The 15,874-nt window shown below is 46.2% G+C and overlaps 1 protein-coding gene across 2 annotated transcripts in view; it reads right to left on the bottom strand.

Annotated features, from left to right (window-relative positions):
- Nucleotides 1-627: 627 nt before the first annotated feature.
- GOSR2 (golgi SNAP receptor complex member 2) overlaps nt 628-15,874 on the bottom strand; it is a 32,319-nt gene continuing 17,072 nt past the window's right edge. Inside the window, exons 4-6 of one of the 2 annotated variants that reach the window (XM_074940522.1) lie at nt 13,242-13,374; nt 6,734-6,874; nt 628-3,525 (exon numbers count right to left, since the gene is read on the bottom strand). In XM_074940522.1, coding sequence (XP_074796623.1) covers nt 3,364-3,525; nt 6,734-6,874; nt 13,242-13,374 — 436 coding nt within the window. In that variant the 3' untranslated portion in view covers nt 628-3,363. The remainder of the gene's footprint in view (nt 3,526-6,733; nt 6,875-13,241; nt 13,375-15,874) is intronic. The other variant, XM_074940523.1, reaches the window with a different exon arrangement.

The raw sequence follows: 15,874 nt of genomic DNA, 5'->3' as shown, positions 1-15,874 counted from the left end.
ATTTCCACAGCTGCTGCTTCAACCCAAAATAGAACAGAAGCGATTTAAACTAAAGGAAAAATGGCATCCTTGCCCATCTCCACTCTCAGCTTTCATCCCAGACTGCTGGATGGCAGTTGTATATGCAGTTGGACTAAAAAACAGAAAAGTGAGCAAGCCAGTGTGCCTGAATGTACAGTAATGATCTAAATGACAGCAAATGTGCAGCTTGCTGGGGAAGGAGTCCTGCCTCATTATATGATGAACGCTGCCATTTTAGGTGCAGCGCTGCAAATTTCATGGCCAAATGGTGCCCATATGAGCATAAAGTCCATGCAGACTCAAGCTGTAGTTCTTTCTACAGACACTTTCTTCTCAGCAACAGACCTAGCTCTGCCACCAGTCAGATCCAAGGAGCCCCACTGATCCACAGAACTTCAGCTCATACGATGGCAGAAGCCTCCCCTGTGATTCTATAGATTTGGCCAAACTAGCTCTGCTGCAGGCCTTTATTCCTTGCTCCTTTTTTCTCTAAGGCTCAAGGGCACACGGAAGGGCTGAACCAATTTTTCATTTTCTCAGCTGCTCTCAAGTTTTCCTGACTTGATAAAATCTTTCGAGCACAACGTCATCTGCTAGAGCAGATGAAAGGGAGGACTAGAAAGCTAGAGTGCTCACAAGCATAAACAATGCTTGAGAAGCATGGAGCATTCTGACATACACAGCTCAGGGACTCGGTTTTTTCCACCTTACTCTGCGGGATGGATAGCCTAATGCAGTGATTCTCAAACTTTTGTCCTGGTGACCCCTTTCACATAGCAAGCCTCTGCGTGCAACCCCCCATATAAATTAAAAACACTTTTTTATATATTTAACACCATTATAAATGCGGGAGGCAAAGCAGGGTTTGGGGTGTAGGCTGATAGCTCATGACCCCCACATCATGACCCCCTGAGGGGGCCTGACCCCCCCAGTTTGAGAACCCCTGGCCTAATAGGATCATCTGGGCAGGTCTCACCTGATCGATCCCCTGCACTGCAGGGGCATCAGGAAGTGGTGGCACCTCAGTTTCTTCTGTTTTCTGCCTGGGGCACACAATGGCTCAGTCTCTCCCCACTGAAATAATTTAGTCAACTCATTAAGCTCAATACAGGATGAAATGTAATAGCCTGTGAAAGGTCAGACCAGATCCCTTCTGGCCTAGACCGTAGGTACCTGTACTGTGGTAGTTCATACTTTAGTTCAGGTCTTTAACTCATTGCTGAAGCCAGTTTTCTTGCCCACAATAACTAGACATTTAAGTGGATATGAAAAATGTATCCCTCTTTTCCAATTTTCAGCAGGCTACCTACCACTGCAGTGTACAGAATGCAATGAACAGAAGTACACCCATTGCACTGGGGGAGAGGAATGTCGTGCTTATTAGTGATTTGTTTTGTTTTTTTTAACAAGGTACCGTTGCATCTGTTACAGAAAACTGAACGGGTTCCCAGGAAGACACAAAACATGTGTACGTTATGGCAGCTCAGAGCATGACGACCAGAGACCTGGAAGTCCGGGAATGCTTTTGACTGCTACAGGAAGCTGGGGGCAGAAGCGCCAGTGAAGGTTGTTTAAAGTGGACTCCTCCCAAGTTCCGGAGATAACTATTTTGTGACAGAAACCTGTCAACTGGCGGGAAAAAAATGGTGATGTTACAATGAGACACTGTTTTCCTTACTACACACATTTAAAATTGGGTAAAGTTCTGTGGCTAAATCGTCATCATGTCTCAGCCAGCTGTTTTCTCTAACTCTCCTTCAGGTGCAAAGATGCTTTTCAGAGTTCTTTGACAGGCAGCCGGGGTATATATAAAGGATAACCCTTCCTCCAAGGCTGGGGGACAGAAATTTCCTTTCATTTCTGGGCAGAAAGCTTTAGGAACAGCACTCTTCCCCTTCCTTCCACCCCAGTGGCTGTAAGTTTGAGGTTTGCTGCTCTAGTTCCATCCATCTCTCTGATGTGTTGTGTGAGGTGCACGCTATTAGCCAGGATGGGCAGGGATGGTGTCCCTAGCCTCTGTTTGCCAGAAGCTGGGAATGGGCAATAGGGATGGATCACTTGATGATTCCCTGTTCTGTTCACTCCTTCTGGGGCACCTGGCACTGTCGGAAGTCAGGACACTGGGCTAGATGGACCCTTGGTCTGAACCAGTCTGGCCGTTCTTATCCCAATGCTAAAAACCCACCAGTCCCACATAGGAACTCGCCAGGCTGCATTTCAATTTCCTTCCAGAAACCTTGTCAAAGGTTTCCTTCCAGAGACCCAACAGGGAGGGAGACTGAAACCAGCTTGCCAGGGCAGACTGGCTGTGCAAGCAAGCAAAGTCTTGTGGTTGTTGGAGGTTGGACTTGTCAGAGGGACGACATGGATGAAGCACAGAACTTCTTTTACAGATACAAATCTACTGAGGTACATCCCTACTCCCCAACTGAAGACAAGGGGATGAGAGAGCGGTTCCTAAAAAGTGGTAGGAAGAGGAAGAAAAGTGGAGGTTAAACTAAACATTTAAAAGCTTTCTACTGAAGAGTATTTCTCTGCTTCTGGATTGCAGCACTCAGCATTCACTGGGAAGTCAGCCTGGGAAAGCGAAAGGCCTTTCAAAGACATGCAGGGGGTGTGGAAACCGACTCAGAAACACGGGAGCAGCAGCAGCCACCGAGCCTGAGGCAGGAAGAGCCACGCTGGGTTAAAACTGTTGTTACCTTAAAAAAGGAACTTGGCAGCGGCCGCGGTGATCGTGCCCTTCCCTATGAGAGCTACGCCCCACCTCTGCAGAGGGGTCCATTTCCATTCAGGAACCACTGAACTCACACTGCACCCCTCTCCATGAGTGTATGCTCTGCAGGGCAGGCCCCTGTAGGGTTTATTACTTTCCTCACAAGGCTTCTGCGTGTGGCAAATAACAGAGAGAGCGAGCGAGCGAGACTGACCACCAGCACAGGGAAGGCACATCACATTTTTCCTTACAGTTCTTATCTCCTCCATCCCCTCTCCACTCTCCGCTCCCCCATAAAAAAGCAAAGGTTATCACAACCGTTCCTAGTAGGAGAGCTGATCAAAAATATTCATTGCACCTAGCTCCTGTGTAGCTAGAGTCTGCAGTATACAGGCAACAGGCTAACCGCATTAAAGGCTGGGCTCCTATTTCCAGTTATGGCATCCTCAGCCACATTTGCTCTCCTCTGCATGGCCCACATGTGATTACATCTGAGTGTCACTTGGCACACACTGCAGTTTACAGAGCAGGACTAACCCAAAGGTCACAATGAACTAGGCAGTACATTTGGGGAGGGCAGTCTGTCTTCATCCAAATGGGTCTCTCCTCTGGCTCTAATTACCAGCTCACGTCAGGTACTGCACCACAAGGAACATGACCACGCAGCTCAAGAGCATTCCGCCGATCATGAAGTATTTGTCCTGGAAAGCCCGCTTCTCAATCAGTCGCATCACTGTGTTCGATAAGCCCAGCATGTTGGCAACATCTAGGATTTTCTTGTGAGTGCCCTGAGAGTGACCAGGAGTAAAAAAAACAAACCCATTAGTTTTGTGTCCCAGCACTTTTCATACCACATGTTAAGGACATTTTAGCTCTGGAGACAGATGGCTGCCTATTTGATCTCCACATAGGGGATGGAGCTCCCCACTGACCAACAATTCTCACCACTCAAGAGGGAACAGGACACTTGGGAATTAACTGGGACAGAACACACACAAATTAAGAACAGGAGTGAGATCAAAGGTCCAGAATGAAGGATCCAGAAGGGGACGCCACACTGAGGATCTCAGACAACGTCCACTGCTCCAAGAAGATGTTAAGGGAACCATGTCCGAGAACTTCTGGGTGGTGACCAGATATATGATCTAACAAATACATGCAAGATTTTACAGTCAGACATACCTCCCTCATCCAGCTTCTTCCTCCCAGACTGATGGATGGCCAATGCTAGGAGGCTGACAACATCTCAAGACTTGTGGGGGCCATTGACAGGGTGTGTAAAAATGAAAAGGTGTATGAGAAATGCATCCAGAATCTCAATAAGAGGATCTGGAGGAGACAGAAGAGGGCCTGCAATCTGGTGCACCATGCCTGGCATGTCCCACGGACTCCCTCCTGCTGAGAAAGGGGGTTGGACTAGATGACCTCCTGAGGTCTCTTCCAACCCATATCTTCTATGATTCTAAAGGGGCAGGTATGGGGGTATCTGAACTGCACCAGCCACACTCCCATATTCACAGCTATGTGAAGGAGCCACCAATTTAAACTCTTGGAGAGCCCTGGAACCAGGGGGGATTAGTAACTGGCCCACTGGGAATCTTCACCATTGCATGATGGCAGTATGCTCTGCCACTCAGTGTTGGGCGGGACTGAAGGGCAAGGAAGTGTATAAGAGAATAAAGGGTGACAATTACTGACAATGGTGATAGCAACTTTGGATTTGAACTGGACTGAGACTGAAACAGCCATCTGATAGTAACCAATCTAGCCAGGTTTGAACAGGCCACCATTACTACTCCCCATCATCTGTGTAACAAACAGAACTGCATATTGCAACAGATACCAACGTTATCACTTGTGTACACAGAAGCACTGGTATTTGCCCTATTTGTTGAAATTAGTTTCTTCTCCCCAGCTGATGACACTGCTAAGATTCCTCCTCCCCACCCCTTGGGGCTCACATTAAAATTTGGGAACACTGTACCTTCAAATTCAACCTTCTGTCTGCCTCTGCAGCAGCCTATAACACTTCAGCCTCTTTCAAAGAATCCTTGCTGCATCAGAAAAAACAGAAGGAGCAGAACCCAAAGAAGTATATAGCTTTGCCTTGCTTGGAAAAAACGAGCCCATTAGTGGTCGTTCTTGTTAGACCAACCAGAAAAGGCTGTAGGTACGCTAGCTGAGACTACCATGTTCCCAGGGCCACTCCTATTCATGAGTCCAACCCACTTCCCGCCATCCGCAGCACAGAGAGGAAAAGGGCTGAGACCAAAAGAAAAGACACTAGATATTTATGTAAACTGCTCCCAAGCACTTTCACCCTTTGCAAATTTGAGATGTGGCACTTCCTCAGCTGGTAAGCACATTCTGGCTAGACTCCTTCAGAACCAGGATGGGAACTTTCAAGGTCTGGCCACGAAACCAGTCTTATTTACAGCGGAGAGTGCAAGAATTCAGGACTAATAAAAAAGTTTAGTACCGACACCCTTTGAGTCTTCTGGTCTGCCAGAGAAAAGGCGCAGTATACCCAGCAGCAATGTACGCTTTCCCAAAGTGTTTCTGTGTCAATATGCCTGAATCCTGGAGAGGACATGTCCCTAAGGGTGAGAAGAGCTCTACCACCATGGCTCTTTCAGTTCTTGGTTGATCTGAGCAGAGTGCCAGCAAGAGGGCCAATTCATGACAAACTCTGATGGTGTTTTTGGTGATGTGCACACTCATTTCCTGGAAATTGGATAGACCACGAGCACCACACAGCCATCAGATAGTAACAATTTTAGGATCTTACTGACCTGGGCTGGATGTGACTCAGTGATGTAGAGGTGAACGGTAATACAGGAGACAGCTTGAGTCACACAGTCCCCCAAAAGGAAGCAATGTCAAAACATTTAAGGAGGCAGTTAAGCAATTCTCCCCAAGTTTAGCTAGGACTTTTGAAAGCTGTCATGATACAACAAGTTTGTAAGTGTAAAAGCTTAAAATGTTAACCCATAAATATCATGCTGATGCATTTGAGCGCGCCACTCCCCCCCCACACCCCCACACCGGTCCAGGTTCCCTTGGTCATTCTCTCTCATGTCCCATGAAAGAGTTAATTCTGTATCTTTGAGCAGCTGACTGTCACATTTGAACAGAGCCTGAAAATAAGGGCGAAATGCCCTACTGATCAAGGGACATCAAGAGATATGGCCCCTTTCAATACAGAAATTCAGACAGGGATAGACTGTTCACATGTGCTGGCTCTTTGAGCCAGCATCTTTATCACATATCTCAAAAAAAAAAAAAAAAAAGGACAATTACTTTACAGCAGCCTTAATATAAGTAGCTGAAAGATCTTTCCAGACATTAAGGCCTGGTCTACACTTAAAACATATACCGGCATAGCTATGTTGATTAGCGGGGGTGGGGTCTTTTTTTTTTTTAAATCCACCAAACATAGCTATGCCAGAATAAGTTATAATGTAGATGCACTTATACTGGCATAAAAGTGTTTTTGCCGGTATAGCTTATGTCTCTCAGGGAACTGGTATAAGCTACACAGGCAAATAAGCTGCATCTATACTATAAGGGTTTACTGCTGTACCTAACCAGCAAAACTTTTCTGGTGAAGACAAGGCCTTAGTCTCAGAATCCACCTATAAGGTATGCATTATTTCCCCATTTTAGAGATGGGTAGACAAGATAAAAAGAGAAAGTGACTTGATCAACGCCCCATAGTGATTCAAGAGCACAGCTTCAGAATAGCATCCAGGGGCCCTGATTCCTAGTGTCCTGCTAAGGCATCCTATCTCAAAAAGTTGTTTCAAGTTATTGTCTGTTACTGCCTAAAACAAGTTTCGAGGGTTTGAACTTGCAGGTCAGTTGAAGTGCAGGACTGTTCTTGCCCAGCACTCTGAACCTGAAGTGCTGGGTTTGAACAAACCAATGGGTGTCTATTAGGCCTGGTCACCATAAATGAAGAAACTTGGGGTCTTTTTGGTAAAAGGGATGCCCCACCTTTAGCGTCATTCTCTGGTCCCTCAGCCCATGCAGAATGCTGGTCCCACTGCCAATAAGATCATCCATGCCACGGTGGGCATTCTGGAGGGATTCATTAAACTGTAATGTTTCGTCGATCGGTATGGTGGTGTCAGAGTCCTGTGGGGAAATGCAGGGTCTTGGTTACCTCTCCAGCTTGGTGAGTCGCGCTCCCCCTCCCCCAACCCCTAGGCAACTGTTGGATCCAGAATGGACAGACAGAAAATGAGCAGGGTGTGGGGGGGAATCTTGGGGCAAGTTGTTTTGTTTTTAAGGGAATGAACTACACAGATAGGATGGCATCAACACGAAGAAACTGGTTCAGATGAGCCTAAGCTGACAATGCTTGAGGGAAAGGTTGACCAAAGAGATCAGAGTTGGTCTAACTCTGCTCTCTGACCAAAAAGGGAGCAGAATCAGGCTAAAACTGGGTGCTTTTGAAACCTCCACTTTAAGACCATGTAGAGTAGAGTACTACAATATGGAGCACTGAATTTGTCACTAAGCAGCAGAAAGGGGATTTACAAGGGAGTCACTTTATCATGGTCCGTAAGTATCCACAGGGGAAAGATTTCTGATAGCAGAGGGCTTGTTAAAAAAAAAAAAAAAAAAAAAAGACATAAGATGTAATCGCTGAAAACTGAAGCTGACATTCAGTCTAGAACAGGGGTGGGCAAACTACGGGCCGCGGGCCGCATCTGGCCTGCCAGCCATTTTAATCTGGCCCTCGAGCTCCTGCTGGGGAGCGGAGTCTGGGGCCTGCCCCGCCCCGGCGCTCCAGCCGGGAAGCAGGGTCGGGAACTGCTCAGAGTGGCTCCCCGAAGCAGCAGCATGTCCCCACTCTGGCTCCTATGCATAGAGGCAGCCACAGGGCTCCACACACTGCCCCTGCCCCAAGCACCGCCCCCGCAGCTCCCATTGGCCAGGAACCACAGCCAGTGGGAGCTGCGGGGGTGATGCCTGTAGACAGGGCAGCGCACAGCAAAGCCGCCTGGCCGCGCCTCCTCGTAGGAGCTGGAAGGGGGACATGCTGCTGCTTCTGGGAGCTGCTTGAGGTAAGCGCCACCAGAGCCACCCCCTGTGCCCCAACCCCCTGCCCCAGCCCTGATCCCCTTCCCGCCCTCCAAAACCCTCGGTCCCAGCCCGGAGCACCCTCCCACACCCCAAACCCCTCATCCACAGCCCCACACCAGAGCCTTCACCCCCAGCCAGGGTCCTTAGCGCCCCCTCCTGCACTCTGAACTCCTCATTTCTGGTCCCACCCCGGAGCTCGCACCCCCAGACACAGCCCTCACACCTTCCCACACCCCAACCCCAATTTCATGAGCATTCATGGCCCGCCATACAATTTCTGTACCCAGATGTGGGCCTCAGGCCAAAAGGTTTGCCCACCCCTGGTCTAGAACAAAGGCGCAAATTTTTTAACAGCAACGATAATTGGAACACACTGCTCTAGGACTCATCGATTAAGTCTGAGCTAGAACATCTCTTTTAGCAAGAAACATCCAACTATAAAGTTCTGGGTTTGACACAGGAATCACTTGGTGAAATTCTAGGGCCCGTTGTGGGAAAGGTCAGAGTAGGTGATCACAACGGTTCCTCTGACACTAAAAAATACATTAAAAAAAAAAATCTATGAATCCTATCTTCTCTGGACATATGGCAGATTAAAAACAAGCCAGGCAATAGACAGTGAGCCATGACAGAGATCATGCACTCCCATCCTGTTTTAAAAACAGGATCCCTTGTGGCACTGTAAAAAGTGGGTATGGGAAGACTGTTCCAGCTGCTTCCTTGTACTCTGAATGGCAACAGCATCACCCCTTTTCACTCTAATGGGAAGTGTAACATGTAAGAACTAAATAATAACATGGACCCCTGAGAATGCCCTGTGGCTTTATTGTGTAGGCTTGTGGCATCACACTTGTCCAGAGCGGATTCTGATGATTATCACAGTGATACACTGATATGGTGCTGAGGGTGCTTTAAACATGCTCATCATTTGACCATACCTTTCTTCTGGCTATAAAGAAACAACAACCAGAAAAAGGGGGTTTAATTTCAGCTGAGGTTCTCTTCAGTCAATGGAGAGAGAGTTTGGGAGTTCAAATTATTTGAAGAGCAGGGCCGTTGACTAGCAAAGGCATCCCTTATACCAAACATTTATTAGGCACTGGACTTCAATTAAGTGTTCATGGCTTTGAAGAAAGAGTCCAGCTGCAAATCGCTCAGTGATCAGTCTCATGGATTGTCATTATCCCATGAGTCCATTACGCTTCGGAGCAAAACGACCTTAATTTCCAATGCAAGAAATTTTTCAGGCCACCTTTATACATTACAAATCACCAAGAAGAGGGCATAAGCCTAATTTTTTCTTCTTTAATTAGGACAACAGCATAATGCTAATACGATAAAATCATGTTATTTCTACAGGATGGTGCAGTAGAAGCTTTAAGATAAAGATGAAATTTAAATATCTGTAAATCAAACAAAAGGTCCCAAACAATATTATAGTTTTCAGGAGTCCCATTTTCCATCCTAAAGAGCTTGATTCAGTTTGGTTATATACTTATCCCATATAGTTTTGCTTAACACGACTGCATAAAATACAATACTACAGGTAACAGGAAAATGCAGAATTATGTAGATCATAAACTATCGAATTTTCAGGGACTTTAGAGTCCCAAAAGGTAAGTGCTGCAGCTGAAGCAAGAATTTTATCTATTTGTGAATTAAAGGGACAGGCTAGAGCTTTAAAAGCGATAGCCTGAACTTTCTTTTTAAAAATTTGTTGTTAAAAGTCTCACTGAACATGTAACTGAAAAAGTTTAGAGGAAAACAATCTCTTCATATTCCAGTTCACATTTTGCATCTGACAGCCCTTTGTACAGATAGTGTTACTGTCACTCTATTGTCAGTTTCCTCTTCTGTGGATTTTTCACAAAACCAGGGAGAGAAAAATCCATGTTAGGAAAATGCAATTGTAAAGATATAAGAATTTGCAGGGGAACTCAATGGAAGTCATAGCACCCAAAACTGTAACTTTTAAAAACAGACTACATTTCAAGTTGGCATTCTTCAATGGGACAACCACCTATAACTTTGGGGTGGCCAGACAAAAAGCTAAATCCTCGAGAGGTGCATTTACATTGGCCTTGGCACAACTGTCATGAAAATTTAACAGCTCAGGCCTCTGTTTTGCTTGACCTCCCTTTACAATAGTGAACGAGGACAGGAAGAATCAATGGTATTTTATTTGTCTGAAAAAAGTGACTGGTCTTGGCTCAAAGGAGCAGAAATCTGGCAGCTTGACCTAACTCTGTTGTTCAGAGCAGAATTTCTCTGTGTGTTCACATGGTAGTAGATTCTCACCATGTAGAAGCTAAGAACTAAACTGTATTTAACATTTAAAAGCAGCATTTGAGACTAAAGGGCAGCTGCCATCTTGCAAGAAAGTTATGCTTATGGCAGAGGGAGGTAGGGGACCCCAGAATCAAACTTAAGCCTGTTTCCACCTAATTCTTGTTTGAATCAGAAAAGCTTCTGCACAGAAACACATTTCCAACTGCACAATCTTACCCCAGACAGATGAGAAATAACTGGCAGTCACTGGCACTGAGGTAAGTAAAATACACTGTTAAATGATACCACTTTCCAACCAGAACACAGCTCGAATGAAAAGGAGTACTTGTGGCAACTTAGAGACTAACCAATTTATTTGAGCATAAGCTTTCGTGAGCTACAGCTCACTTCATCGGATGCATACTGTGGAAAGTGTAGAAGATCTTATTATATACACACAAAGCATGAAAAAATACCTCCTCCCACCCCACTCTCCTGCTGGTAATAGCTTATCTAAAGTGATCATCAAGTTGGGCCATTTCCAGCACAAATCCAGGTTTTCTCACCCTCCGCCCCCCCCCACACAAACTCACTCTCCTGCTGGTAATAGCCCATCCAAAGTGACCACTCTCTTCACAATGTGTATGATAATCAAGGTGGGCCATTTCCTGCACAAATCCAGGTTCTCTCACCCCCTCACCCCCCTCCAAAAACCACACACACAAACTCACTCTCCTGCTGGTAATAGCCTATCCAAAGTGACTACTCTCCTTACAACGTGCATGAAAATCAAGGTGGGACATTTCCAGCACAAATACAGGTTTTCTCACCACCCCCCCCCGAAGTCACCTACTACAGGACAGGCCTAACAAAGAAAATAACAGAACGCCACTAGCCGTCACCTTCAGCCCCCAACTAAAACCCCTCCAACGCATTATTAAGGATCTACAACCTATCCTGAAGGATGACCCAACACTCTCACAAATCTTGGGAGACAGGCCAGTCCTTGCCTACAGACAGCCCCCCAACCTGAAGCAAATACTCACCAACAACCACATACCACACAACAGAACCACTAACCCAGGAACCTATCCTTGCAACAAAGCCCGTTGCCAACTGTGCCCACATATCTATTCAGGGGACACCATCACAGGGCCTAATAACATCAGCCACACTATCAGAGGCTCGTTCACCTGCACATCCACCAATGTGATATATGCCATCATGTGCCAGCAATGCCCCTCTGCCATGTACATTGGTCAAACTGGACAGTCTCTACGTAAAAAAATAAATGGACACAAATCAGATGTCAAGAATTATAACATTCATAAACCAGTCGGAGAACACTTCAATCTCTCTGGTCACGCGATTACAGACATGAAAGTCGCTATTTTACAACAGAAAAACTTCAAAACCAGACTCCAGCGAGAAACTGCTGAATTGGAATTCATTTGCAAATTGGATACAATTAACTTAGGCTTGAATAGAGACTGGGAGTGGCTTAGTCATTATGCAAGGTAGCCTATTTCCCCTTGTTTTTTCCTACCCCCCCCCCCCCCGACGTTCTTGTTAAACCCTGGATTTGTGCTGGAAATGGCCCAGCACATTGATTATCATACACAACGTAAGGAGAGTGATCACTTTGGATAAGCTATTACCAGCAGGAGAGTGGGGTGGGAGGAGGTATTTTTTCATGCTTTGTGTGTATATAATAAGATCTTCTACACTTTCCACAGTATGCATCTGATGAAGTGAGCTGTAGCTCACGAAAGCTTATGCTCAAATAAATTGGTTAGTCTCTAAGGTGCCACAAGTACTCCTTTTCTTTTTGCGAATACAGACTAACACGGCTGTTACTCTGAAACAGCTCAAATGCTATTCTTAAAGGACATTTCAAAGCCTATCTGTGTTGTGGAGTGCTTACATAAACTCTCATATTCCTGAACTGGAAATAACCTTTACATTTTTAACAGTGAGGGTAATTAATCATTGGAACAATTTACCAAGGTTTTTCGTGGATTCTCCATCATTGGAAACTTTTAAATCAAGATTGGATGATTTTCTAAACGATTTGCTCTAGTTCAAACAGGAATTATTTTGGGAAAGCTCTATGGCTCATGTTATGCAAGAGGTCAGGTTAGATCACAGTGATCTCTTTTGGCCATAGAATCTATGAATCACTACAAAAAGCACAAGAGGGGTGGTTCTTTCTAGAGAAATTCTCTCTCTTTTGTGCTTGCCATTTTACAGTTTTGGCTTTGCTTTTAAAAAGTTGCCTTACATCCAAATCCAGTGTTTTCTTTTTCTACTTTCATAAACATTTGCATCATCTCACAGCAGATGCTTTATGGCAGGGGGGAGGCAAACTTTTTGGCCCGAGGGCCACATCTGGGAATAGAAATTGTATGGCGGGCCATGAATGCTCACAAAATTGGGGTTGGGGTGCAGGAGAGGGTGCGGGCTCCGGGGTGGGACCAGAAATAAGGAGTTCAGGGTGCGGGAGGGGGCCCCGTGCTGGGGAGTGGGGTGCGGGCTCTGGCTGGGGGTGTGGGCTTTGGGGTGGGGCTGGGGATGAGGGGTTTGGGGTGCAGGAGGATGCTCCAGGATAGAGGGGTTTTTAGAGGGTGGGAAGGGGATCAGGGCTGGGGCAGGGGTGAGGGGAGAGGCTCAGGGGTGCAGGCTCTGGGTGGCACTTACCTCAAGCGGCTCCCAGAAGCAGCGGCATGTCCCTTCTCCAGCTCCTACGTGGAGGTGCGGCCAGGTGGCTCTGTTACACACTGCCCCGTCCACAGGCACCGCCCCTGCAGCTCCCATTGGCTGTGGTTCCCGGGCAATGGGAGCTGCGGAGGTGGCGCCTGGGCCAGGGGCAGTGTGCAGAGCGGAGCCCCTTGGCTGCCCCTACGTGTAGGAGCCAGAGGGGGGCCATGCCACTGCTTCCAGGAGCTGTATGAAGCGGCCCCCGACCCTGCTCCTCAGCTGGAGCACGGCAAGCCCCAGACCCCGCGCCCCAGAGGGAGCTTGAGGGCCAGATTAAAACGGCCCATGGGCCGTAGTTTGCCCACCCCTGCTTTATGGTCTAATCCTGTATCCTCCACTCCATCTCCTCCCCAAACCTTGATATAAAGGAAGCTCAAGGGATATTTACATTAGCAGTGAAAGTGCGTGCCAGGAGCTCCTCTCGCTGTTTTTCCTGCTGCTCCCGATTGTAACGGCGATGCTGGAAGTTCCTCAGTGCTGACTGCAGGTGCTGGACATCATATTTCAGCTGGTCAACTCGGCTAGAAAGAATCAATGAGAGAAAGACGATAACCCAAGGAAAAGTCACTGACAAAACACATTGTTAATGCAGAGTAAAGGTTACCCAGAGGTATCTCATGCTCTTCCAGAATATCAAATTCAGCAAACGTGAAAACCAGGAAATACAATCTGCTTAAGTTACACACCCACACAACCTACACTCTGCCCTCTTTGAGCAATGCTTCAATATGCTCATAACACATACTTGCACTCTGCCTTTGCACTGTATTAAACAGGAGCTGCCTACACCTGCTCTACACACAAACACCACACTGCTAAATTTTACAATTCCAAGCCCTTTACGATCTCTTCATTTTTATGCGCTTGATGCCATCTAACACGATACTTTCACTTACCCTTCATTAAAACTACAGACTGCACTCATCTCCCATCTAACTGCTGACAACCTCCATAGCAAGACCATCCCATGCCCTGCTACTGACACTCATAGGAAAGGCCATGCTGGGTCAGACCAAAGGTCCATCTAGCCCAGTATCCTGTCTTCCGACAGTGCCCAATGCCAGGTGCCCCAGAGGGAATGAACAGAACAGGCAACCACCAAGTGATCCATCCCCTGTCGCCCATTCCCAGCTTCTGGCAAACAGAGGCTAAGGACACCATCCCTGCCCATCCTGGCTAATAGCCATTGATGGACCTATCCTCCATGAATTTATCTAGTTCTTTTTTGAACCCTGTTATACTCTTGGCCTTCACAACATTCTCTGGCAAAGAGTTCCACAAGTTGACTGTGCACTGTGTGAAGAAATACTTCCTTTTGTTTGTTTTAAACCTGCTGCATATTAATTTCATTTGGTGACCCCTAATTCTTGTGTTATGAGGAGTAAATAACACTTCCTTATTTACTTTCTCCACACCAGTCATGATTTTATAGACCTCTATCATATCCCCACTTAGTGGTCTCTTTTACAAGCTGAAAAGCCCCAATCTTATTCACCTCTCTTCATACACAAGCTGTTCCATACCCCTAATCATTTTTGTTGCCCTTTTCTGAACCTTTTCCAATTCCAATATATCTTTTTTGAGATGGGGCGACCACATCTGCACGCATTATTCAAGATGTGGGCGTATGATGGATTTATATAGAGGTAATATATTTTCTGTAGTATTATCAACCCTTTCTTAATGATTCCCAACATTGTTACATTTTTGACTGCCACTGGACATTGAGTGGGTGTTTTCAGAGAAGTATCCACAATGACTCCAAGATCTCTCTCTTGAGTGGTAACAGCTAATGTAGACCCCAACATTTTATACTCAATGCAGTCCTGTAATGAGGTGTACATGATCTCTCAAGGTACACATGCACCTCTTTTCTTTGATCTCACACACTCTGGGGTCAGGTAGAGGGGCTCACACACACCCAGAGGGGCACCGCCCCTCCAGATTGTTTCATATCTGGAACAGAGCTCTGCCAAGCTGCTCCAGCTAATCCCATTCAATACAGTTACACCTAACACAGCAAATGCAGCTGGAGTACATGCAGGTAATTCCCAGTGGTACTGCCAGTTTCAGTGGGGCAGAGTTAAGGTTGTGTGGGCATGTACCTTAGCTCTTCATTGCCTGATTTTCAAAAGTTTATGTTTTCTGGTCTTGAAGGGCACAAGAAACCAACAGGCAACCTTAAATCTGCATTAATTTTTTTGGTCAGCAAATCGCTGTGCTTTAGTTCCCCGTCTGCACTACAGAGACTATAATACTTTCTTTTTTTCCTCATGTGTTGTCTGTGTCACTCCTTTCTAACCTAAGCACTTAGTCAAAACTTGGGGTCCTGTGGGTTATTTCAGCTAGGAAGAGAAATCAATGTTAGAGTCAAGTATTTCCTTTGATACAAGGTGTTTATTTAGAGAAACGTACCAAATCTTGCTTCCCTGTATGCAGCAGAAATCAAACAGAAGATCTTTATTTTATTCTGGAAGGGCATGAGAAACCAGCAGGCAATCTTAACTTTGCGTTAACCAAGTATTTTGTCAATAAATTTCCTAGTTTTTTCTTTTTTTTTTAAACAGAAAGAGAAATGTTGGTAGGAGTTAGTGGTCACTTAGGCAGTTATGTAGGTTTGCAGCTGAGATGCTACTATAGATCTCAAAGAACTTTACTGTAAGGAGGGAAACATTATCATCCCCATTGTACAGATGGGAAAACTGAGGCCTAGTCTATACTACAAAGTTGACATAAGACGTTTTGCATCTAGTTATGCATGTCTACACTGAAATCTGTCTCCCACTGCTGTAAGTACCCCGTTACGCTAACATAGTAACGTCATCTCCCCGAGTGGCGCAAAACCATGGTCGATGTATGGAAGTTGACACAGCGTAAGCGCAGACACTGCGTTACTTTTGTGAACCCTAACAGTCCTCCAGCAGCTATTCCACGATGCCTGATACTGACTGCTCTGGTCACAATTCTGAGCCCCAGTGCCCAGGGGTCATAGAGACTGGAACGCCCCCCCCCCCCCCCGCT

The sequence above is a fragment of the Natator depressus genome, chromosome 27 (genome assembly GCF_965152275.1).
Source record: "Natator depressus isolate rNatDep1 chromosome 27, rNatDep2.hap1, whole genome shotgun sequence".
NCBI lineage: Eukaryota > Metazoa > Chordata > Testudines > Cheloniidae > Natator > Natator depressus.
Note: the sequence above shows the minus strand (reverse complement) of the source record. Positions and strands in the feature narration are given on the sequence as shown.